The sequence below is a fragment of the Neophocaena asiaeorientalis genome, unplaced genomic scaffold (assembly GCF_003031525.2).
Source record: "Neophocaena asiaeorientalis asiaeorientalis breed wild unplaced genomic scaffold, Neophocaena_asiaeorientalis_V1.1 scaffold177, whole genome shotgun sequence".
NCBI classification, from domain to species: domain Eukaryota; kingdom Metazoa; phylum Chordata; class Mammalia; order Artiodactyla; family Phocoenidae; genus Neophocaena; species Neophocaena asiaeorientalis.
This window is the reverse complement of record NW_020172779.1, coordinates 20,542,585-20,569,059: the sequence shown is the minus strand read 5'-3', so window position 1 is coordinate 20,569,059 and position 26,475 is coordinate 20,542,585. Positions and strand designations below refer to the sequence as shown.

Genomic DNA, 26,475 nt, shown 5'->3' with positions numbered 1-26,475 from the left:
AAAATACGTTATTAAAATCTGTTGCGAGTGTTTGGTTTTCACTTTTTAAAATGTGCAAACTAGAAGACCTTATTTGCGTGGCTCACACTGTCTTCCTGTTGGGCAGCGCTGCCCTCCGCACGGCGTGAAGGCTGATTCAGCCTCATCCCTTCAATGTGCAGATGAGGTGCTGAACGCGGAGAGGCGGCCCAGTGAGGTGCTAGCTGAGCTGGGGGTCGGGCCGTGCCTCCTGCCTCCCAGTCCCCGGGCGCCTGCAGGGCTCAGGTCCTCCTCCTGTCAGAGGGCCACGCCACGGCAGCGCCGGAGCCCCCGCTTATGCTTAGGGTATCAGAAATGCCACGGGGGCTTCCGAAAGAGCGCCCCACGCAGAGGAAGGTGTGTTCATGGTTTCTGTGTCTCAGGGAGTGTCAGACAGAGCAGGGAAAGTTCAGTCCTCACTTTGTCCCTGTGATTAAGTCACCAGAATCGCTGATGAGCTCTGCTGGGCCGTCTGCTTCCCCTCTCTGCCCTCTGCTCAGTTTCCCTGTGTGGCCAGTGCGGTGTCCCTCCTGCAGGAGAGGACGAGACGCACGCCTTTGTCGAGACGTGGTCCCCTTTGCTGGGGAGAGCGTGGGTAGCTGTGTCACTCCTGGCCTTGGGCCCTGGGCCCTGAGTCTGTCCTCCCCGCTCTGTACAGGTCGCACGATGGTCTCCCAGGTGAGGATGGGGGACATGGTGTGGGTGCCGCAGTGCCCGCTGCAGAGCAGGTGCTCAGGGTTTCCTGAACTTATCTAAGGTCAGACCCGACTTTCTGGTTGTTGATAAGTTAGAGGAGAAGATGTCACAGAATTGAGGGAAAAAGTCCAGGCAGCCCTGCGAGTGAGAGGCACAGAGTCCCCGAGCCACTCCTGCAGGTGGTGCCTGGCAGGGTCTGGAGGAATTTTCATTTCCTCACCCGGACACGTCTGTGTGGTCTAAGGAAAGGGCAAGGCATGTCGTACCCACGATCCGTACTTAGTTTTCGCATGACCCTGTGATCTACATGCCAGCGCTCCCCTTCTGCTCCTTGGAGCCGAGGTGGCAAGGGTTAGGAGCCCAGGCATCGCCAAGGGGCAGAGCTGCCAGCACCAGGCCCGCTCCCGGCCAGCTCTTCACCACACCTGTTGCCTCCTGCTGAGCCCCGGGCGTCAGGTGGGGTGGATGCCGTGGTGATCATCCCTCACAAGGTGGGGCCTCACGGGCACACAGCATCCTAGTGCCTGTGGCCTCGGCAGGGACTGCCTTCCCCTCCCTGGACAGACTGGTGGGTGAGTGGCTGAAGCCAGGAACCCTGCCCTGACCCCGTGACCAGTGCCTTATCCTTGCCAAACGAGGCACTGGTGACATTTCTGCTCATCAGCTTCTTGGCTTTGGGGTTGCAGACCCACCAGGGAATGCCAGTTTGTTTTTGCCTTTTGAAATCTGTGCTCGCAATTGGGCAGGAACAACTAGTTTCAGGATACTGTGCTTGGTGCATGGTGGCTGATCCTATTCCCAAGTGTTTACGCAGAGTGAATGAAACCTCCCTCCTGGTGGGGCCATTCTGTTCTCGCGGTACCATAAACACTCAGCCATCATATGCACTTCAGTGAGATACTGATGCCAGTGACCTCAACTCAAACACATTCTCCTCCAGTCACTGTTCATCCCTTGTTGCTTTCACTAGTCTCAGTTATCTAATTTTTAAAACAACAGTTAGGTGCAGGGACAGAGCCTAACTCTCCTGCGGCTCTTGGTAGGGGTGATAAAAAGTGTCCATCCTGAAATGAGATTGCATTTTGTGGCTCGAAAGGAAACGTCTAGATGTAGGTGGAGGTTTGGTTTGAGGCGCTGACAGGCTCCACGGCAGGTGCCGCCAACCTGAGGCCCCAGCCTTCCCAGGGGCTGTAGGTGTGGGTGGGCTTTACTGAACGTCCACGTGTGCCCCTGGCCTCATCAAAGCCCACGTCAATTCTTGACCATGCTGTCAAAGTTATTTTTGTTCTGGTGTGTTTCTAATTTTTGCTTGTTCCTCTTTCTTTTCTTTTCCTTTGTTCTTTTTCTCTCATACCGCCCTGTGAGTATGTTGTTGGGTCTGAAAAGGTAGGCTGTGAACACGTTACATTGAAAATAGCTAGATTTCCCTCTGTGCTGCCTTCTTACCGCCTTCGTCGCTTTAAAAAACAAAAACTTAACTGCTGCTTTGATCCATGTATTATCCTGGTCATCATTTTATTTTCTAATTTTTTCGAATTTTCGCTTTTTTAGCACATAACCCACTGGTGTTTGATAGCTATTCAAACACTTGCTTTGGGGAACCTGTTTGGTCTTCCTTATATTTGGTGACAAATGAGCCCTAATTAATTTTTGTTTGTTCGTTTTGAGGAAGTGAGTTGCTAATTGATTTAAGCGGCTGCCGAGGGGTTTTCACGGGGTATTTTAACTTGGAAGTCAAAGTCTGCCGCACCTTGCTTGATTCTGGCTTTTAAATGAATGCCTTAGGCCTGCGGTTCTTGGCTGTCGCTGGCGATGTGCATGGTGTGCTTACTGGCCAGTGGTCACTGGTGAAGAGGTGACCGGCTTGGGGGTCTGCTGGCCGTGGAGGGACGCTGTTGGAGGAGCGGACACCAGATTTACTTTTGCTTTTGCCTTGACCATGCCATTTACTTTACTTTGTCTGAGCAACTTTCCATCATAAAGGGGCAGAAGCTAGTCTAAAATCTATGCCAGTCTTTTGCCCCCTTTCTGAGGGCAGGTTTTCTAGGTATCAGAAAAATATGTCCTTCTCCTAGATAGCTAGTTCATTTGGATCTGGTGGACACAAGGGCCTCTCTAAGTGACCATGGCTTCCTCTCTGCTTTTGCCAATAAGCGTTCAGAGCCAGGTCTGTGGTTTACCTTAGCAGATGTATAGGCCCTCCCTGCACCAGCCTTTACGTTTAACCCATGTTGGCAAGAAATAGCTGATTCTTTATTTGTTGAGGCTAATGTCCGCCACTGATGGGCATGTCATTAGTTTGCAACTCCATCACCCAAGGTCAGCTGTGAAGGGAGATGCTTTGGCTGACCTAGGACCTCGCGTTCTTCCCCCCGGTTCATCTCACCCCTGGGGAAGGGTTTTGCCGCACCACCGTGCTGGCCAGGAGGCCTTGTTTCTCCTTTAATGCTCTGGTCCAAATGTGGACCATTCATCTTTCATCAAAATAGGCCAGACTTTCTGCAAGGGTCCATCTCATTCTGGGGCGGGGGGACAAAACAGAAGTAAGTGTAGCAAGTGCAAGAAGTTGAGGCCATCAGGGTTGGGAAGCATAGGGTGGGATCCTGTGGTGGCTGGGCTGTGCCCTGGATGCAGGGCCTTTCCCATGGCTCCCTAGACTCAGAAGCTGGAGTTGAAGTGGCGTGGGAGTGGGGAGAAGATGGGGTCTTCTTTGAGGGAGGGAGGAAGGCCTGGGGTGGTGTGGAGCCCTGAGGTCCAGTCGACTATCTTCCCCACGGACACAAGGCAGATCAGACAGGGGACCTGAGGGCGGAGGGGATGGGCATTGGGAGGAGGGGCTGACGTGTGGAAGGACTGTTGGATAGTTCTGGAATAGTCTTTCCCCTCAAAATAGACTTAAAAAAATCCAAATCTCTTAAGAACATTGATAGTTACTATGCAGGAAGTAGTTCTTTTTTGATCCTTCTAAGGGTAAGGCACTACACTGGTGGATACAAAGAATAGGACAGTCTATCCCAGGGGCTTGATACTTATTAGGGGGAATATGCAAGTTTATAAGGGGAGAAGGGTGGGGGAGGGAAACTAGCAAGGCTCTGTATCAGGCACCAGTCAGCCTCCCCACCTACATATTTCATTCATGCCACATCGATGCCATCTGAGGTGGGTGGTAGCAGCCCCCTTTTCCAGAGTGGGAAGCCTTCTCAGAGAGGTTAAGTCATTAGCCCAGCATCACAGGGCTAGTAAATGCTGTAGCAGGATTCAAGCACGGCCCTGTCAGGCTTTCAAGGATGTGTTCTCACTGCTAATTCCGTTACCTCCCTGTTACATCTGGAATGGTAAAGTGGATCAGTTTTGGAGCCTTTCAGAAAAAGTCTCCGACTTAAGTGCTGCAGGTCTATGTCATGAAGCTCAGACTTGTCTGATGGTTAGGAAGCATCAGTGTGCTTTACATCCCCGTGTTGAAGGTCTTCATTTCACGCCAATGATGACATGCTTGCAAATGACGTACAGGTGCAACATCAGACTTAGAAACTTCCGAACTTGTAACGGAAACTGTCCAGCCCTCCCTTGATCTGCTTTCCTCAGCAGAATGTAACTGTGCTGCAGGGTAGGCCTGGGCTTTCTCTATGGAGTGAAGGTTAAATATCCAACCTTAGCATAAAACAGTTCAGATGGAGGAAATCGACATTGATGATTTATTGGAAGATTTCATAAGACAAGATGCAGAATCAGTTAATGGCCCATATACCATCTGAAATTGAGTACAGAACATTGCATTTCTTATTTTCTATTCAGAGCTGTCTTACAATATAAAGTTGTCTACTTTGGAACTTCAGCTCCACCAAAGGGACGCCTGTCAGCGTGTTTATACGCGATGCACGTAACCTAGGTTTCCTCAGTCCGTAATATGCTAGTGCAAAATCATGGGCTGTAGCTATCACTTAATTATGCACATACCTTTAAAACTATATAATACCAAAAAGAAAAAAAAGAGAGATTAGCTTTATCCAAGTTCCTTTGGATTTTAATTGCAAACTGTTGTTGAGCAGCTCTGGTTTTCCTTTGGATTTGAATATATACATTCTTTGCATGTAAATTGGTTTTTGGATTAGAATATACCAAGCCCTTTTTTCCCACAAGCCACATAAATAGTACCCAAATTGCACACATATGAAACATTTTCTTCTTTCATCCGATCAGAAGTCATGAGAATAATACAGCGTATATCTGTAGTTGAATTGTCCTTAGTGTAAAGTGCAGTGTGAAAGCCTTCTGTGACAGTGCTTGCGGCTGTGTGTTAGGTGTTTTTGCACAGCTTCTAGAAAGGATGCCTTTTCCTTTATCTGGGGAGGCTGGCAGGTCTTTGCCTGTGATTTAGGTATGATTGATTTGAGGCCATTATGACTTAGGGGTTATCGGGTTTTTAATTTTTCTATCAATCCCTATTTCCAGTTCCTTTAACCCAGTGTTTATAACTTGTAAGAATAATGAAATAACTCTTTGAAGTATTTAGAGCATATTCACATTTTTGGCTAAGTTCTATTGCTCATGGCTTTGAAATTCACCATTAGTTTTGAAATTTACAACAAGTTATGGCATATTTTGAATATTTGCATTTTGTGTTAACGTTATATTTATTTGCCACTGTGGCTTCATGTTGTATTTTTCTTTGTCATACTGTTTGCTCGTTTGTTTTTTTTCCTTATCCATAAGCATATTCAATGGTCACACAAGGTGACTATTCTAATAATGTATAGATAAGAACTCTGAACTTTTAGAGAGACTTAAAAAACGTGACATTACCATTTTCAAATGATCCGTGAAAGAAGGATCCATGTCTTTTTGGAAAAAGAATTTTGATGAGAAAGCTTATATTCTAAATTCCAAAATTGGCTTAAAATATTTTAGTTTAAAGTATTTTGTAGTTTGGTTAACTACAAATCGAATTGACTTAATTCCTGTATCTGTTTCTTACTGTGTTTTCAAAGGATTGGAACAGAATTGCTAATAATCTTGAGATGACCCAGTCTTGGGACATATAGTACTTCGAGAGTTAAATACTTTAATTTATATAAATCTGTGATAGAATTTTGTTTGTATGGTATTTTGGAGATTTTCTCCAAAGTATTAGGGTTCATTCTATTTTTATATAATTTAGAATATTTTATATTGTTTTGTTGAATCATATGACCTTAATATGAAAAACTATGAGCATATTTAGCTGACTCCTTTTTGTAAAAATCCTGTATTTTCAAGACCAGCTGTTTCTGATCACAGTGATTGCACTTTTTATTTTTGAAAATGTTCTGGGCTATATTTTACTACAGTAGATGTGCACCTTTGTAAGTTCATACAAAGATGTAATAATTTACTTTTTTTTGGGAGTTAAGACAGGATGCTTTAAAGCAAATTTTAGTCTAACAGGATAGGAGTAGAGTCTACTGAAAAAAAGTCTAATTCAAAATCTGTTGAGTCAACATCATGGTGGTATTTGTAAACTGAGCCACGTATTAAAAGTCCACAGTCGTGGCCATGGAGGAGGAAAATGTGCATTTGGACGCTGAATTCTTTTCTGGTTAGAGCAGGAGGACACGGCAAGAAAGCAGGCCAAGCACTGCCCACCTTTGGGAGGGAGAGGCCCACAGGTGCAGAGGTTGGAGGCAGGGAAGGCTTCCTTGAGAAATTGAGTTGAAATGAGCCCTAAGGTGAGTGGGAAGTAGCTAGACCGAAGGGTCAGGTGGCCCCTGCGGTCACTGGGGGCCTTGGTACTGTGGTAAGGCTGGGGAACGCAGGAGGCAGTGCGGGGGCGGGAGGGCTAGAACCGTACTGGGGAAACTTTGAAGGCTTTGAAGTGAGGGAGTGACCTAATCAGATTTGTGCTTTGGGAAGGCCACTCTGGCTGTGTGTGAGAGAGTGTGTGTGTGTGTGTGTGTGTGTGTGTGTGAGAGAGAGAGTGTGTGTGTGTGTGTGTGTGTGTGTGTGTCAGGGATGAAGGGGAGGGTGGTACAGGGTGGGAGGGTCATTAGAAGACCATTAGAGGGCTGTTGAGGTGACCAGTGGGGGAGAGATGGCAGGGTGTGCTTGGGGATGGCGGGGCAGTTTAGATGCAGTATTTTCTTACGGGGAGGGCTTGTTGGCGGGGGCCATCCTAGCAGCGCCTTGTGGCTGGGAAGAAAACAGATGGAGGACAGGCCGACTTTCCTCTTCTCTCCTTCTCTGTGTTACATGATGGTCTTAGTTCAGCAAACATTTGGAACAGAAAAGCTACATTCCAGAGTTAGATCTGATGGGATTTAAGTTTGTATTGAGATCTGTACATTCATTTAGCTAGAAACTTCACATCTTTTGGATTAGCATAGGGGTTTTCTTTCTTGATAAGATTGCTTTCTTGGTGAGAGGAAATTTAATACAGCTGCTGTTTTTCTTGAAAAATCTTATCTTTTAAGAAATTTAATATTCAAAAGAATAGGAATATTTAAAAATGATAAAGCAGGATTTTGGTATAGTTTCTTTGGTTTCTGAGTTGATACAGAGTTAGAAGCTTTTGCATTATTTAATAGCACATCCTTGCCAATATTTAAAGAGCTGTTAGCGAGGGTCCCAGGCCTCACCTCTCAGAGTATCATTAAAGCTTGCTCTGAAATAGTGATGACAAAGGTCTTGTTTGCAAAAGCCAAACAGTTGGCTTATAATACGCAGCATAGCTCTCTTTATAAAATAATAATAGGTTTGAGGTTAAGAAAGTGGAAGATAATTGATTTTTTTAAAAAGCTGAAACAAACTTTCTTGTGCTAATGTTGTGATTGGAAAATTTGAAAAGAGAAAGTCTGCTCTAATATTATCCATGTGAAATACGTGTATCCTATTAGGTTTAAAAAATAACTTTGCTCATAAACTGGCAATGATGGTGGCTGGCTTTCAATTGTGGAGCCTAAGGTTGCCTTCTTAGCATTTTTTTGTAGCAAGGGAATTGAAAAGTGCTTAGCCAGTGTGCTTTTGGGGCAGAAGTCGGGCATTAGCAATGATACATTTCTGTGCATTTTACTTTATAGACATTACAAGAAGCGGTGCCAAGGGCGCATGCGGAAGCATGTGGGGGATTTGTGCCTGCAGGCCGGGATGTTGCAGGACTCCCTGGTCCATTACCATATGTCCGTGGAGCTGCTTCGCTCAGTGAATGACTTTCTGTGGCTTGGAGGTAAGGTTATCTGATGAAGATGATCACATATGTAATTACAGCAACTGCTACTTGAAATAAGAGAAAACCTAGAAACGGTGGCTCTAAAAACATATGGAGAGGGAGGGGAAGCCGTCAGCTGAGCTGGTTGCAGTGGGGAGTCTTCCGGGGTAACTGCCTCACCTTATCTCCTGCCACTTTCCCACCCAGCCCTGCACTGCAGTCCTGCTGAAGCAAGCATGCACTTTCCTCAAAAACACAGTGAATTGCCTTGTTGCTCTTTTTTTTTTTTTTGAAAAGCACATCTTGCCCTCTGCTTAGAATGCCATTCCCCATGATAGTCACCTCATTCTTCAAAACCTCATCCACAGGTCAGATGATGAATGGATGAACAAAATGTTTCTCCTTACAGTGGAACATTATTCAGACATAAAAACAAATGAGATACTGATACCACTACAACATGGACGAACCCTGATAACATCATGTCAAGTGAAAGGAATCAGACACAAAAGGCCACATATTGTATGATTCTGATTATCTGAAATGTCCAGGATAGGCAAATCTAGAGGCAAAGAGCAGATTACTGGTTGCCTGGGGCTGGGTAGAGGGGGGAATGGGGAGGGACTGCTGATGGGCATGGGGTTTCTTTGGGGTGGTGGAAAGGTTCTGGAATTAGATAGTGGTAAGGGTTGCACAGCTGTCAATATACAAAAGCTCTCGAATCGTACACTTTTAAGTGGGTGAGTTTTGCAGTATGTGAATTATATCTCAATTAAAAAAACTTAAAAAAAAGAAAACCTGCTTCAAAGGACAGCCTCTTCTGACCCCTCCACGCAGTGGGTGCCCGCAGGTCTTGTACAGAATCCTGTCTGCATGGAGTTTACCCTCTGTGCTGGGACTGCCTGTTTGCGTGTTTTTCTCCTTCAGGGGCTATGTCCTGGAGGTGGGAGTGGGAGGCGTGGTCTGTGTGTGTCCATCATCTAGTATATTGTAGATGTTCTGTGAGTGCTTGTTAAATAAATGTGACGTGAGTGAGGGCTGAAACAGGGTCCTTTCCCGGAAGAGGCTGACAGCTCAGTCAGAGGGCCCGTCAGCCACTGTGGTAAATACAAGTCAGAATGAAGTAACCAGGTTCTTCAGTGGAAGATCAACAGCGTCCTTTAGGACACACAAAATATAAATTCTTAAAATGGACTTAAATTTCATAATTTGGCTTCTTAAAGAGGATAGGGAGATAAAAGTGAGAAAGAGAAGGAATAGATGGAAAAGAAACAAGAAACAGATAAAGGATTAAGTAGGAGGGGAAAGGTGGATAGGAGTTTTACTTTGTTTTCTTGAAGGAGAGGTCTATAATGACTTGCTGTGGACTGGTGGAGTAGAGCTGAAGGTTAGGTGCTTATCCGGGAAGAATGCCACCGGGCACCTGACCCACCCAGTGATAATGGGCAGGTCAGGTTCCTGTGAAGGCTGGGTGGAGTGGGTGGTGCCGGGTGCTGCCAGCTTATTTCACTCTTGGTCCCTCAGAAACGCACAGTGGGGTTTCCGGGGGGCTCCAGGACGTGTGACATCACAGCAGATTGAGGGCAGAAGCAGGTGTGAGAATCCAGTGCACTTGTCTCGAGCCAGACATGAAAGAAATTTCATGTAAAATTGTAAAAATGCAAACAGTGCCCCTCTTCCAGCATATTGTTGTTTTGAAACGTAGTTGTTGTTCATAAAAATTTAACATGGTCGGGACTTCCCTGGTGGCGCAGTGATTGAGAATACACCTGCCAATGCAGGGAACATGGGTTTGAGCCCTGGTCCGGGAAGATCCCACATGCCATGGAGCAACTAAGCCTGGGCACCACAACTACTGAACCTGCGTTCTAGGGCCCGTGAGCCACAACTACTGAGCCCATGTGCCACAACTGCTGAAGCCCTTGTGCCTAGAGCCTGTGCTCTGCAACAAGAGAAGCCACAGCAATGAGAAGCCTGTGCACCACAATGAAGAGTAGCCCCCTCTTGCCACAACTAGAGAAAAGCCTGCACACAGCAACGAAAACCCAACGCAGCCAAAAAAAAAAAAAAACAAAAAAACACCCTTTAAAAAATTTAACATGGTCAAGATGGCGTACTAGGAGGACGCGGAATTTGCATCTCCTCACAACTTGGGCACCTACCAGGCACTGGTGGGGGACCACGGACACCTAAGGGGATGGGAGGAACTCCCCCTCCAGCCACATGGGTCCTGAGGGAGTGGGAGGGAGGGAAGGGGGAGCAAAAGTAAAGGCCGGACCTCTGGGACGGCACTGCTGAGGGGCGGCTGGGGAAGGGGAGGAGTTCCTACACCCAGTGGGACCCACCCACGGTTAGGGGTCCAGCGGGGACGGGGGAGACCTTTGGGGAGACAGTGGGGAAGGGGCACGAAGGAACGGAAAGGAATGCTGCCAGTGCTCACCCTGTCCACCTAGGCATCCGGAAGCCTGTTGGGCTCCCAGGCCTAATCCTCTGCCCTCGGAGCCTCCCTCCTGTGGGGCAGAGCCCAAGACCCGCCCCTACACCTCCACCCAGGGCCCCACCTCTACACTCGGAGACCCACTCCAACTGTGCTGGGCCTAATCCCCACCCACACATCCTCACTCAGAGCCCCACCTCCAAACTCCTGGAACCCCAGCTCCAGAGACCCTCCTTTCCACGTGCTGCTGCTCCCCTTCTGGCAGGTCCTAAGCAGAGGCCCTGCCCCACGCTTGAACATCAACCCCCAACCTGCCTAGGTCCCACCCCACCCTAAGCCCCGCCCCCGCCCAAGTTCCACCCCCACCTAAACGCCCCCCCCAGAGCCCAGAGTTATTTTTTTTTCCTCTTTTAGATTGGGGTTCTGTTTTACCTTGTTGATTCATTGTTGTTGATTCTTTTATATTTTTATTTTTCCAAGTAAATCTTTTGTTTTTCTAATTTTATTTTATTCTTTATACTTTGTTATTTTTCTCTCCTTTTGACTTGTTCCCCCTGCTTCTTTTTTCTTCTTTTTTCTTCTTTTTTCTGTGTGGTTTCATTTTACCTTGTTGCAGTTGTTTCAATTATAGTTTTATTTTTCCTAATATGTTTTTTATCTTTCTAATTTTATTTTGTTTTTTATTCTTTGATATTGTACTGCTCCTTTTTTTCTTTCTTTCTGTTTTTTTTTTAATTGCGCCACGAAAATTGCAGGGTCTTGGTTCCCAGGCTGGAGGTTGGGCCCAAGCTCATGTGGCGGGAGCTCTGAGTCCAAACCACTGGGCTAACAGAGAACCTCAGACCCCAGGAAATATCAGTTGGAGTGAGGCCTCCTGGAGGTACTCATCTCAGCACCAGGACCCAGCCCTGTCCAACTGCCTGCAAACTCCAGTGCTGGATGTCTCAGGCCAAACAACCAGTAAGACAGGAATACAGCACCACCCATCAAAAAAAAAAAAAGAAATGACAAAAAAATATGTTACAGACCAAGGAGCAAGGTAAAAACCTACAAGACCAAATAAATGAAGACAAAATAGGCTAGCTACCTGAAAAAGAATTCAGACTAATGATAGTAAAGACGATCCAAAATCTTGGAGCAGAATGGAGAAAATACAAGAAACAAATAACAAGATTCTAGAAGAACTAAAGAGCAAACAAACAGTGATGAACAACACAATTACTGAAATTAAAAATACTCTACAAGGAATCAATAGCAGAATAACTGAGGCAGAAGAACGGATAAGTGAGCTGGAAGACAAAATGGTGGAAATAACTGCCAGGGAGCAGAATAAAGAAATCAATTACAGGAAAAAACTGTAAATAATACAAACACATGGAGGCTAAATAATATGCTACTAAATAAGCAATAGATCACTGAAGAAATCAAAGAGGAAATCAAAAAGTACCTAGAAACAAATGACAATGAAAACACAATGACCCAAAACCTATGGGATGCAGCAAAATCAGGTCTAAGAGGGAAGTTTATAGCAATACAGTCCTACCTCAGGAAACAAGAAAAATCTCAAACAAACTAACCTTACACCTATAGAATTAGAGAAAGAAGAACAAAAAACCAAAGTTAGCAGAAGGAAAGAAATCATAAAGATCAGATTAGAAATAAATGAAAAAGAAATGAAGGAAACAATAGCAAAGATCAATAAAACTAAAAGCTGGTTTTTAGAGAAGATAAACAAAATTGATAAACCATTAGCCAGACTCATCAAGGAAAAAAGGGAGAAGACTCAAATCAACAGAAATAGAAATGAAAAAGGCGAAGTAACAACTGACACTGCAGAAATACAAAGGATCATGAGAGATTACTACAAGCAACTATACGCCAATAAATGGACAACCTGGAAGAAATGGGCACATTCTTAGAAAAGCATAACCTTCTGAGACTGAACCAAAAGAAACAGAAAGTATAAACAGACCAATCACAAACACTGAAATTGAAACCGTGATTAAAAATCTTCCAACAAACAAAAGTTCAGGACCAGATGGCTTCACAGGCTAATTCTATCAAACATTTAGGGAAGAGCTAACACCTATCCTTCTCAAACTCTTACAAAATATAGCCAAGGGAGGGACATGTCCAAACTCATTCTACGAGGCCACCATCACCCTGGTACCAAAACCAGACAAAGATGTCACACACAAAAAAACTACAGGCCAATATCTCTGATGAACATAGATGCAAAACTCCTCGACAAAATACCAGCAAAGAGAATCCAACAGCACATTAAAAGGATCATACACCATGATCAAGTGGGGTTTATCCCAGGAATGCATGGATTCTTCAATACATGCAAATCAATCAATGTGCTACACCATATTAACATACTGAAGGATAAAAACCATATGATCATCTCAGTAGATGCAGAAAAAGCTTTTGACAAACTTCAACACTGATTTATTATAAAAGCTCTCCAGAAAGTAGGCATAGAGGGAGCCTACCTCAACATAATAGATGCCGTATATGACAATATTGTTGTCAATGGTGAAAAACTGAAACCATTTCCTCTAAGATCAGGAACAAGGCAAGGTTACCCACTCTCACCACTGTTATTCAACATAGTTTTGGAAGTTTTAGCCACAGCAATTAGAGAAGAAAAAGAAAGAACAGGAATCCAAATTGGAAAAGAAGAAGTAAAACTGTCACTGTTTGCAGATGACATGATACTATACATAGAGAATCCTAAAGATGCTACCAGAAAACTACTAGAGCTAATTAATGAATCTGGTAGAGTAGCAGGATACAAAATTAATGCACAGAAATTGCTTGCATTCCTACACACTAATGATGAAAAGTCTGAAAGAGAAGTTAAGGAAACACTCCCATTTACCATTGCAACAAGAAGAATAAAATACCTAGGAATAAACCTACCTAAGGAGACAAAAGACCTGCATGCAGAAAACTATGAGACACTGATGAAAGCAATTAAAGATGATACAAACAGATGGAGAGATATACCATGTTCTTGGATTGGAAGAATCAACACTGTGAATATGACTATAGTACCCAAGGCAATCCACAGATTCACGGCAATCCCTATCAAGCTACCAATGGCATTTGTCACAGAACTAGAACAAAAAATTGCACAATTTGTATGGAAACACAAAAGACCCCGAATATCCAAAGCAATCTTGAGAAAGGAAAATGGAGCTGGAGGAATCAGGCTCCCAGACCTCAGACTATACTACAAAGCTACATTAATCAAGACAGTATGGTACTGGCACAAAAACAGAAATATAGATCAATGGAACAGGATAGAAAGCCCAGAGGTAAACCCAACACATATGGTCACCTTATCTTTGATAAAGGAGGCAAGAATATACAGTGGAGAAAAGACAGCCTCTTCAATAAGTGGTGCTGGGAAAACTGGACAGCTACATGTCAAAGGATGAAATTAGAACACTCCCTAACACCATACACAAAAATAAACTCAAAATGGATTAAAGACCTAAATGTAAGGCCAGATACTATGAAATTCTTAGAAGAAAACATAGAACACTTTATGACAAAATCACAGCAAGATCCTTTTTGACCCACCTCCTAGAGAAATGGAAATAAAAACAAAAATGAACAAATGGACCTAATGAAACTTAAAAGCTTTTGCACAGCAAAGGAAACCATAAACAAGATGAAAAGACAACCTTCAGAATGGGAGAAAATATTAACAAATAAAGCAACTGACAAAGGATTAATCTCCAAAATATACAAGCAACTCATGCAGCTCAATATCAAAAAAACAAACTACCTAATCCAAAACTGGGCAGAAGACCTAAATAGACATTTCTCCAAAGAAGATATACCAGCAAGCACATGAAAGCATGCTCAACATCACTAATCATTAGAGAAATAGGGATCAAAACTACAATGAGGTATCACCTCACACCGGTCATAATGGCCATCATCAAAAATCTGCAAACAATAAATGCTGGAGAGGGTATGGAGAAAAGGGAACCATCTTGCACTGTTGGTGGGAATGTAAATTGATGCAGCCACTATGGAGAACAGTATGGAGGTTCCTTAAAGAACTAAAAATGGAACTACTGTATGACCCAGCAATCCCACTACTGGGCATATACCCTGAGAAAACCATATTTCAAAAAGAGTCATGTACCACAGTGTTCATTACAGCACTGTTTACGATAACCAGGACATGGAAGCAACCTAACTCTCCATTGATGGATGAATGGATAAAGCAGGTGTGGCACATATATACAATGGAATATTAGTCAACCATAAAAGAAATGAAATTGAGTTATTTGTAGTTAGGTTGAGGAACCTAGAGTCTGTCATAGACAGTGAAGTAAGTCAGAAAGAGAAAAAGAAATACCATATGTTAATATATATATGGAATCTTAAAAAAAAAAGGTTCTTATGAACGTAGGGGCAGGACAGGATAAAGACTCAGACGTAGAGAGTAGACTTGAGGACACATAGAGGGGGAAGGGCAAGCTGGGGCGAAGTGAGAGAGTAGCATTGACATATATACGCTACCAAATGTAAAATAGATAGCTAGTGGGAAGCAGCCGCATAGCACAGGGAGATCAGCTCGGTGCTTTGTGACCACCTAGAGGGGTGGGATAGGGAGAGGGTGGGAGGGAGACGCAAGAGGGAGGGGAGATGGGGATATACATATGCATATAGCCGATTCACTTTGTTAGTCAGCAGAAACTAACGCAACATTGTGAAGCAATTATACTCCAATAAAGATATTAAAAAAAAAGTTAACATGTTATGGGCTTATTATTGTTTTAAAAGGAAGGAACACATAAATATTTAAATCCTCCTCTAGTTCTATTTGCGAGCATGGTAAATATCTGTAGATGTAACCTGCACAAAAAAAGCGCTCTTTATTGTGGTCCTTAGTGATTTTTCAGCGTGAAGGAGTTCTAAGACCAAAAAGTTTGAGAACCACTGAGCTACTGGGTAAAGATGAACACTGCAGCACGACTTGTGAGGCGAGCAGCATAGCCCAAGGTTCTTAGGGTTTAACTGCCAGTGATAGAAGAATGAAAAGTTGCCGCAACTCAGTGTGGCTGCCTTTGAGAAGGAGACAGGCCTGCTAGGTGTTTGCTCGAAATGGGATAGGTGCATTCCGGGTGAATGATGGGGATAGGTATTCTGGTCCTTCTTCCAGTGGTATGATTTTAAAAATATTTTCGATCCAGGGCACTGCTTCATCTGTCTGCAGTGTCAGCACCTGGCACAGAGCCTGCCACACAGTGTGAACTAAACTGTCGGTTAAATGAATGAATGAACAGCCTGTCTCACATGTGCTCAGCCCCTCAGAGAAACGTTGAGCATCGCGAGCGTTTTCTGCGCTGCCAGCTTTGACACGGGCCTGCAAAACATAGTAGGGGCCATGTTCCTGTTTGTAACAAAACCAGTGATCTGTAGGTTTGATCTCTGTTTTGTGGGAAAATTGGCATTTCCACATCATCAAACCGTTCATATCATTCTGAGTCACTGCAATGTTTGCTAAGGATGGGCCACTAACTTTATTAATTGAACTTTTATTTTAATGCCCAGCTGCCCTTGAAGGGTTATGTTCAGCTTCTGTCATCTATCACTATCCTGGTGGAACTGGTGGTAAAACTGGAGCTCGAAGGTTCCAGGGTAGCTCACTTCCTGCTGAAGCAGCCAACAGACATCGACCAGGTAAGCTCTGCTCTTGCCTCCATCCTAGACTCAGTTACAGTCCTTAAGCAAGCAGGAGTAATCTATTACTGTTCCCTCTGAGTGAAGGTTGAGTAATGTTTAAATAAAACATAAAATCCGTTGAGTCAGAAATCCTGCACGTAAAAAAAAAAAAAAAAAGAAATCCTGCGCGTGAGACATTGTCTCCTGATTCTATTGAATATGTATTGAGTCTTATCAAATGATATTAATGGATTACAATGATGGGTTGATTGATTTATGGACCAGTTGCATAAAATTTCATGGTAGGCTGTCTTTGAAGTTCTCTGTCTGGGCCCTTGTCATAATTTCTGTGTGTTTGGTGAAGTTAGTCCCAGATGTCAATTTCAACAGCTAATTCAGGGCCAGGGGAGCTGTTTCTTCTTTTTCTGGTTGATGAAGTTCTCTTAATGCGTGAAGTTTGATTTCCTCATGTTTGTTAGCACCTGTGAAGAGTAAAAATGCATCTTTGGAGGAGCAGAACCACAAATGCTTGTTGAATGAACTTGACCCTTTTGACCCTTAATAAACGAATTTGCCTTAAATGTTCAGGATGTAGTTAGTTGTCATACCGCATAGGTCACGAAGGTAATAACAAAGAATGCAGAGATCAAGGCTATACACAAAACTACTAGGTGTTTCTTGAACCATGAGATTTTTTCCCCCCAAAGAGAAGGCCCACGGCCGTTGATGTGTATTGGATGCGGAAATGCCTTCAATGTCTTTTCCCCCTGAATTATACCATCCCCGTCACCAGCAAAGACTGCAGAGACCAACTCTATGAGCCAGTCAGTGTAGCCACTCAGTCTGAATCTGGGTGCACTCTTTGTAGAACTGCTTAGATGAATCTCTGGTGGTCCTTGAAGATGTTTTATCTTCCTTCAGCAGACCGTTCCTAACGGTTTTAGTGGGGTCTCCGTTATTGGAGAGGAAAGTAAAGCGGGCGGAGAAGTGATAGAGAAAGTCCTCAGACTGGAATGTCTCTGCTCCCTGCTTTCCTGGGCTTCAGTTTTGACTTGAGATGCCTCCCGTCGGTGCTCACCACCTGTGTTTATCCCGTGTTGTTGTAACTGCTGTCTCTGCTATGAGATTCCAGCATTTCAAGTCCTCTTGTCCCCTTGCGCCAGCGGCCAAGTGCTAAAATATCCAACACACAGGTGACAGCTGTTTATCTTCTCCTTAGAAGAAAGTCTGCTCTCTCTGGAGGTGCCTTTTGTTGAAGGTTGTTTAATTTATTCTTTCCCTGCTATTTGAAGAGTTATAATGTGTTGAGACTGTTCGACTCATGTGCTTAGCGAGACTCTGGAGCCTTTTAAGGGTGATGCTTCACTTTCTCCCCTTGCTGAAGATAGGCAAAAAAAGTTTTAAGCCTGAAAAGGTGCTCCGTCTGCAGGAGAGAAGTGTCTTTATTTAGCTGTGCATAGTGAGAAACACTTGAGAACTTTCTACTGTTGAAGACAGTCTGTGGAGAAGAACATCCCGTGAAGCTTGGATGAGAGCCGAAAGAGCAGCGCTGATGGCATTTAGATTGGAAATGATTTTACCACCTTTCAGGCATTAAAGGGTCCAGAGCCATGAACGGATTTGGTATCATGAGTATATATGTTGCTTCATCTTGGATGTTAATTTCAAGATTAGTCAGTTTGTAGTGGCAGCCTCATCTCACATCAGGAATTTATGGTATCTACTCTTGGAGGTGAAGACCAGACAAACGGATTATTTAACATTCTCCCTTGAATTTATATCTCAGGTTCCTTTTTCACCAGCAAAATAGCAGGCTACAGATGTCATTTAATGCCCATGTGACCTGGAGCAAGTTTAATCTCTCTGTGCCTCAATTTCCTTATTTGTGAAGTGGGGGAGATAATAATTGTACTTACCTCGGAGGGTTCTTGTGAAGGCTGCATGAGATACACATATAAAGGACGTACAACAGTCCCAGCCGGTGCTGGATAAATGTTAGCAGCCATTATTGTTACCAGTATTATTATTGTTGATTGTCAAGTAGTTTTAAGACTTGGTAATATGAATTCATGAATAGTGTTAAAAGACTCTAGACATCTCAGATCCCCTTTACATAGTTTTCCTCTGAGAAAAGGGAATTTTCCCCTCTCTTAAAACCGAATTTAGTTTCAAAAAAGAATTCTGTACTCCCTATGTCTTTTTGCTTTAATTCTCCTTTTGTTTAAATTTTTTAAAAAAAAGTCACTTTCTTAGTATTCACAGTATTCAAGGTTATTCAAAACTTGGTTTATTAAAAAATCAATAGGACATTCTGCAATCAGTCCAAAAGGAAATGCTTATTGACTTACAAATGTTTCTCCTTTATGGTTATTTGTACTTTTTGGACTAGCTTAATTTATTAATAGTAAGCGTCATCATCCCTAATTATTGAAATACCTATGAATGATTTGGCATCTACCCTAGGCCAGGCTGTGCTAAATGCTTTCCTTACGTTTTACCTCATAGCAGGTGTTTGAGGGTAGTTATCAGTAACTCCTTCTTGCAGGTGAGCGATTGAGGTTTAAAGAGATGGGGTAACTTGCCCCAAATCACGCAACTGGCAGTGGCAGACTCGGGGCTGGAGCCAGGCTGGGGTGACTGCACAGTAGGCATCCTTAATTGCTCCCCTAATCAGCCTCCCGTCGACGGGTTTCCCAAACTCCTGTGAGGTCATAAGTGACTGATTTTAGTGATCTCAACCTGATGAGGCCACGAAAGAAGAGGTATCTGAGAATACGAGACAGAGTGGCATAACCTGACACGGTACATTTCCACAAATGTTTTATTCTCCGCCAATGACGTAAAAAGTTAGTATTTTTTATTTTAACTCTGGAAGCACTAAACCATAAACATGATTACACTGCAAAAGAGAGGTGCGCTTTGGAGGTCCAGCCATTGCTAATGACTCGCCACTTGTTTTTCTCTAGTGAGGCTTGTCGGGAGAAAGAGTTATAAAGACTGAACTGCCTTTATGTAGTCTTTAGTACGGAAGCACAGATTAAGCCACTGAAAATTGAGAGAAAATAAAAATCTCTACTCTCTTCTTTCCTTATGATGAATATGTTAAGTTTCTCCCGTCGACGGGTTTCCCAAACTCCTGTGAGGTCATAAGTGACTGATTTTAGTGATCTCAACCTGATGAGGCCACGAAAGAAGAGGTATCTGAGAGAATACGAGACAGAGTGGCATAACCTAACACGGTTTTTAAGGTTTAAGTATATATTTCCCCATTTGTGAAATTCGAATCATGTTATTTACCTAGTCTGACTGTGAGTTAGATACCTTGCACAAAGCACCCAAGAGATTCTCAGTACAGATTTGCTGTCACAATGACAGATAGTTTAGAAGCATCAGCTCTGAATACTGAAGAGGGTGGTTTATTTATGATGCATATTCAGTGTGTGTATACATGTGATATATATGAATATGACTTAAAGCGATAAGGATTCGGTTACTTTTTTTAGTGCAGTATGAAGTTTTGATGAGAGTGTCATCCTAGTAAGATAGGGACTAGCTAAAGTGTCTTCAGCTGAAGAACTTGAAGATTATTTGTGCAGAATGTATATTTTTACAACTCAGAATTCATATTGCCTTGTAATCATCCACTAGAACCTTTAAATTGCTAGGAATTTGACCACAGCCTTTATGTTTAGAAAGATCAGTATCAGTTATTTGCAGAGAATAAGCTTATCTCTTTTGTGATTGTAGAAAGTTTTGATTTTTTTCCTGTACCCTTAATAGGTTTTATTTATTTATTTTTTAAGAAAGAAAATGGAAATTTTTATTCAAGCCAAATTTGAGGATTTTATAAAACCTGGGAAGAGCATCTCAGAAAGCTCTGAGAACAATTCTGCCTGTTAGAAGTCAAGGCACAGTTATATGAGTTTTTTGAGACAAGAGAGCTGTACATTTAATGACGTGTTGACAGTTTACACAATACAGATCTGAGCATCATCATGGCGGTGGGTCATGTGTCCTCCTACAAGATAAAGACGGAATGTTATCTTTTAAGGAATTGCCTTGTTGATGCTAGGAGAATGCTGCTTTTTTTTGATTGGGCAGGTATTTCTGCTGCTGGGGGAGGTAAATAATCAAAACGTTGATTTGACATCTGTCACTTTTCCTTTATGGAGGGAATAAAAGTGGAGCTCAGGGCTTCCCTGGTGGCGCTAGTAGAGCTCATTCTATTTTATTTATTTATTATTTTTAATTACTTTTAAATTTAAAAATTTTTTATTTTTTAACGTCTTTATCAGTGTATAATTGCTTTACAATGGTGTGTTAGTTTCTGCTGCTTAACAAAGTGAATCAGTTATATGTACACATATATCCCAATATCCCCTCCCTCTTTATTTTAATATATAAATAAGTGTTTTGTATTTCAACAGGATTGTATGATTTGTAGTTAAATGCTCTTTGGGAAGTATTTTGCAAGACACAGATTATCTACTGTTGGAAACATGCAGACATGACTTTTATGAATATAGAGCTAGTACAGCTAGCTAGTGTAAAACAGAAGGACCAGGAGAGCTTTGCTGCTGATTGCTAGAAGGATGGATCCTGGGTCTCAGTCTCCCTGTCTGTAAAATGAAGAGACTGGACTGGATTCCTTCTTCTAAGATTAGTTTCCATGAGCCTATGTCTTTTGTTTATATTCAGGAGTGTTAACAATTTCAGATTACGTACTGAATACCACTCCCTTCCCTGAAGCAGAATTCAGTTATGAGCTAGATAAGCTTTTAGTTATAGGCTCTGAGCATCCTATTTTTAAAAACCTTACTGATCGTTTCTTATTATACAGGCAATTTATGTGTTGTGTCTTTTACAGCAACCTGGACAGCCTTTTGGGCCATAGGTGGCGCTGTTGCACCTTTTAAAAGTCTTAATTTTCCTGCTTGTGGAAGACGACTTAGCCCACGTTCCTTTAATTTGACTTCTTTGTTTAGTGCTTCAGGGTAGCACAATATCCATTATGTCTGGATACCTGGACAAATTATTCTAGTTATATCTTATTTTTATTCTGTCATCTCAGTGTGAAAATTTCAGACTTGCTGTGCAAACAATGGTGAAATTGTACTTTTCTTCCAGTATTAGAAACCAGTGAGCCATGATTTTATAAAACAGATAGAAGTGGTCCCTGGAGCACCTTAAAGCTGAAAAACGTATTGAACTCCCTGAGTATTGAACCCACTGCTGTGTGTTAATTAGTGGGAGGTGATTTGGTTGCTGTATGAAGGAGCGCAGTTTTTTGACTTGGGTTTGAATGCACATGCTACCACTTAGCCATGCGAACTTGAGTCAGTTCTTTCTGAGTTTTTCCCTTGTCTGTAAAATAGGGACACTAATATCTGCTTTGTAGAATTGTGAGAATAAGAAATTATGTAAAGTGTTTAGCACAGTGGTTATCTCAAAAGAGCTCAAACCCTTAGCTATTGTTTTGTATGAAGCCATCATTTTATATAGTCTTTAGCAATTACTAAGGAATTAAAATAGAAAAAGCTGGTTTTATGACAAAAGATCCAATTAAGAAATGAGTAAAATATTTGAAGATGTTCAGTACTTCCTGTACTCATGATTTAGCAGCAGCCCCAGAATTAGAGCTGTTATACAGTCACCCTGAACGTTAAGCCACAGAATTTTTGGCTAATTAGTATATGTTGGGGCTTAAGTGGGCCCAGTAATTACACTCTTCTTTTCTCCACCAGCCAACTGAGAGATGAGACGAGAGAGTAGGCAGCGGGAGCTAAACGTCTCCTTTGTTACTGGTAAAGCCACATTCTCTGTGAACTTTAGGGCTTCAGGGAAATGGGTGTCTTAATACTCTGTCCCGGAACTAGAGAGACTCACGCAGTCGCAGGCAGTTCTGGGCCACAGTGGGCCTTCCTATGAGGGGACCTGTCCCCGTCATGCTCAGGGCTGTCATGTCACAAAGCTGAGCATCCTGGGTGCTTCCTGAGGGTGGCCAGCACCCGGGGGGGGGGGGGGGAAGAATGGTTTCCCGTGCCCCACTTGTCTCCCAGACTCCCTGAGCCCACTCCTCACTCCATTTGTGCGAGGAGGGCTAGCCGTGGGCCAGGGGTCAGGAGTGTTGAGGGAGAAGCCCTCCTCATGGCCCAGAGGAGTGGGAGGAAGCGTCCCCTGCCTCAGTTTGAACAGGTCGTGGAGTGGAACAGAAGGGTGCTCCCCAGGAGTTTATAAATAGGGAAATAAGGATGTCCTCTGTGACTTAAACTAGCAAGGAAACATTAAAGATGATTAGAAGGGAGACAGGCGGGGCATGCTTCATAGTTAACATTTGTTGGGCACCTAAAATGTGCTGCATACTTTTCTAAGCACTTTGCAGAAACTAATTTAATCCTTTGATCCTCACAACAGCCAAGTGAGGTAGGTTTGATTATTTTCCCAACTTTACAGATGTGGAAATTGAGGCACAGAGAGGGTAAGTAATTTGACCAAGGTCACAGAGCTAGTAAGTGGCAGAGCTGGTATTTAAACCCTGGCAGTCTGGCTTCCAGGCTCTCAGAGATGGGCTTTGGGTTTTTAGAGTTATCAGCCTGTCTGTGGATCTCTATGTACATCTGTCCATTCGTCGGCCTGGAAAGGGTGGGAAAGGGAGAGTTACACAAGTATTCACAGCTGTGCCTCGGCCACTGTCCATGCACTGTGACCAGCATTCATTGTGGTCTAGGCAGCAGGTCTGTCCCTGTAACAGAAATTTAGTCCATCAGGTTAATCTAGGAAATCCCTCTTGCTCTGCATCTGTCCATGCTTGCCATGTGGCCTCCTGCCGATGATTGGGTCGTTGGAGAGAAAATGTGCTGATTGTTGAACTCTGATATTTTAGTCTGATCGATAATTTTATGTCTCCTGTTACATTAATAAGTTAAACCTCTGTTTCTTTTTTCTTTTCTTTTGGTCACACCCTGCGGCATGCATGATCTTAGTTCCCCGACCAGAGATCGAACCCGTGCCCTCTGTATTGGGAGCGTGGAAGGGAAGTCCCAGCTTCTGACTTTCTTACACCAGTCTCTTATGAATTTGGTTAATGTGAAATCAGTCAATTGGAGGCTGATGATGCTGATAATATCATTTCTGAGCACATTGAGGTACTCCTGTCTGTGGAGACCTGGCTGGAGGGTGCTCCTTTTTCTCACTGTGACTTCTTCAGACAGCACCAATTATTATCTCCCCACCCCCTCACACACACAATGAGGTGAGAAGCCTTCTGAGTAGGCCAGATAATCAGATAGCAAGGTCAACCGGTCAGTAGACTGTTGTGTACCTCGAAGTGGGTTTAATAAAAGGAAAGGGCTTCCAGGGAGTCCAATTAGATGTTAAAGTTCATTTGGTAAAAGCTGTCCATTTTTTGTGGTTGAGCTCGTTCTTTGCTGTTCGAAAAGATTGGATTAGATGGATTAGCTTAAAAGGCAGAAAAGGATCGTTTCAGGTGGTATTAATACATCCACACCAGTGAGAAGTGATAGTTGACCGCCTGTGTGAGGCTTGAGACAGAAAGATTTTTACAAGCTTCATTAAACAACCTTAAAAGCTCTGCAATCTCAGTGTATTAGCGTGGGGCCCGGTTCATCCCTTGACGCCCTAAGAGGTCGAGTAATTGGTGATTGTGACTATGACTCTGAGGTATCGAAAAAGTCTCAATCATATTCCCTATTCAAAGGACATGGCACAGTATAACATATTTGACCAGGTTTTTCACTGAACAGGAAGTTTTTAGCACTATCTGGAAACCTCACATTCCCCAAGGTTCCACACAGCTCAGTGTCCCCTCAGTGCAGATCCGTCAGCACTCGTCGTGGGCATGTTGTAGAGTGTGTGATGGTGCCACATCCCTGGCTCCGCATCCGCCCCGCAGGCTTTCTCATCCCCGTCTACCTCGCAGGGTTGCCCTGACAATCACACATGATGGTTGTCAAGCAGTGTGTTTGGCATATAGTCAGTATCCAGTAGAAAGCACCTGTTTTTTATTATAATCGTGGCTTCTAGATGGCAGTGATTTTTAGTCTGCATGTAAAAATGGAGATTGCGATACACAAAGTAGCTCTTAAGTAGCATCATGGGACCTATTCTCTATGGACGATTGAAAACATATGCTATTTCAGTAAGAATATATGTTATTGGGACATACCTTTCTGAATCTTGTTAACATGTTTAAAAATGATCATAGCTGGGCTTCCCAGGTGGCGCAGTGGTTGAGAGTCCGCCTGCCGATGCAGGGGACGTGGGTTCGTGCCCTGGTCCGGGAAGATCCCACATGCCGCGGAGCGGCTGGACCCGTGAGCCATGGCCGCTGAGCCTGTGCGTCCAGAGCCTGTGCTGTGCAACGGGAGAGGCCGCAGCAGTGAGAGGCCCGCGTACCGCGCAAAAAAAAAAAAAAAGATCATAGCTAATGATAAGCAGGACTCTTGAACCCAGTTCCTCTTAGGGTATGTTTTGCCATCATGGGAAATTACGTTCTATAGAGAAGGCTAATTGGGTCTCGTTGATATTTGGATGGTTTAATAGATGATCAAGGCTTTCAAAAGCTTCTTGATGATAATGAAGTTAACTGTTTTGTGTTGTAAACTAACTACAGAGCTACCTTCCAAAAGTTAGAAATCCTTAGCTTGTGAAATGTCCAGTAAATCAGTGTGTATGTGTGTCTGTGTCTGTGTGAATGTGTGTGTGTGTGGGTGTGTGTGCACACGCGCGTGTGATTTTAGGAAGGAGAAATAAGTTCCATATAGCCTTCTGATACCTTTCTTCTTCAGGCTAAAGTGTGGGCGTATATTTATACAAATAAATTGATATTCTTCTGTCACTTGGCTTATTTGTGGGAAAAAGAAATTCTCATACTTGTTTCAGAAGAGTTAGGGAGTATAAGCTCGGAAGGTGGGAAGGGAGAGAGATAGGGAAGCACTTTACAGTTTGTGCAGGATATGAGAAATAGTTTTTCTTCTCTTTTTTTCCTTCTAAAGCATAAAGGCACTGAATTGTAACATACTCTTACTCAGAATTGCTTTTCTGATCAGATACAAGTGTCTCATATGTTTTGAGGCTATGTGAATTATGAAATGTGATTTAGCAGTTATCTTTAAAAGTAGTTTTGTTTTTCAAATAAAAGACCATAATCTGTTCTTTCTTCCAGGGGCACAAGAAGTTCTCATTGATCCAGGTACATGATCTATGTGCTTAGTTTCTTTTGGTTATTTTTTTAAGTGCTTGTTTCATGGTGGTGTGAATGAATGGTTAAAATTTCTGGATTATGATCTTTGGAACATACTGATTTAAGTAACTTTAAATCAGAACTGTTACAAACCTGATTGTTGTTTGTTCCTTGTTTCATGGGGCACCCTATTGATTTATGTTGTTTGTCGAAGAGGGAAATTCTTCCTCTAGCATGGTTAAGTGGATGATTTGCAGTGTGCTTTTAAAATTCTCTGAATGCATTGAGCATGCCTGTCCAGTTAATTTCGAATTTACTCATAGTAATGACTCTGCTCTGATCCTGTGGCTTATGCTCCTCTCAGTGTGAATTTGAATTCTCTGTTGCATTTTGTTCGTGTGTTCTTAACAGGGAAAGACATTTTGCATTTTTTACAGAGGTGGGTTTTCCTTTCCCCTCTTAATGCCTTCTGTAATTCATACAGCAAAAATCTCTTTTATTGCAGTGCTTAATTATTTCGTAATGAGCTCTATTGTTTTCTGCCTTAATCGGACAATGACAAAGAATAAGAATAAAAAATGAAAACCCTCCCTTCCTTTGAAGGATGGAAATCAGATGGTCATGCTTACACATGCTTTGTGACCAACACGTTTACTTTCATCTCATTGTGTATCTTGAGTTTGAAATGAAATTGCTTCAGGTTTGTAGATTTTTGTTTTAACATTTGTGTTGCATTCTTTCTCTAGGCTGACGTTTCCTGATGGAGCTTGTGGAAAGTGTTTTCCTTCCTAGAGGAAGGAAAACAAATGTTTTGCTTTGATTTTAGGAGACCTGAGTTGCTGATGAGAAAGCAGTTGAGGGTGGGCTGAGGAACTCACCTCCCATCCAAAACTGATGAACGATGAAATCAGTGTTAAATGTATTGGTATTTGAGCAATAGAAGTTAACGAGCCCAGACTGGCTAGTTTTGCCTGATGGAAAGTACGGGATTCCCTTGCAGGAGAATTAGGTGCTTCTACCAAGTAGAAGTAGCTTAGAGCTGTCAGAAAAATCAGTCATATGTTGAGATTAAAAAAAGAATATAATATTTTTTATTTCTGAAAGTTTTCAAAATAAGGTTGTATAGAGCTGAAATTGAGTTTCGAGTGCTGGGGGTAAAGTCAGGGTGGTTCTGTGGGGCTTTTGTTCAGGGAGAGGGTGAGGCTGGCAGGAAAGGACGCAGAGCCAGGGTTTGGCATCCCAGGACGCCCT

The 26,475-nt window shown here is 43.0% G+C and overlaps 1 protein-coding gene across 2 annotated transcripts in view; it reads left to right on the top strand.

The window, feature by feature from the left end:
* Positions 1–26,475, top strand: part of TRAPPC9 (trafficking protein particle complex subunit 9) — a 509,572-nt gene that overhangs the window by 9,032 nt on the left and 474,065 nt on the right. Inside the window, exons 3-5 of one of the 2 annotated variants that reach the window (XM_024741251.1) lie at positions 7,767–7,912; positions 15,912–16,040; positions 25,207–25,233. In XM_024741251.1, coding sequence (XP_024597019.1) covers positions 7,767–7,912; positions 15,912–16,040; positions 25,207–25,233 — 302 coding nt within the window. The remainder of the gene's footprint in view (positions 1–7,766; positions 7,913–15,911; positions 16,041–25,206; positions 25,234–26,475) is intronic. The other variant, XM_024741252.1, reaches the window with a different exon arrangement.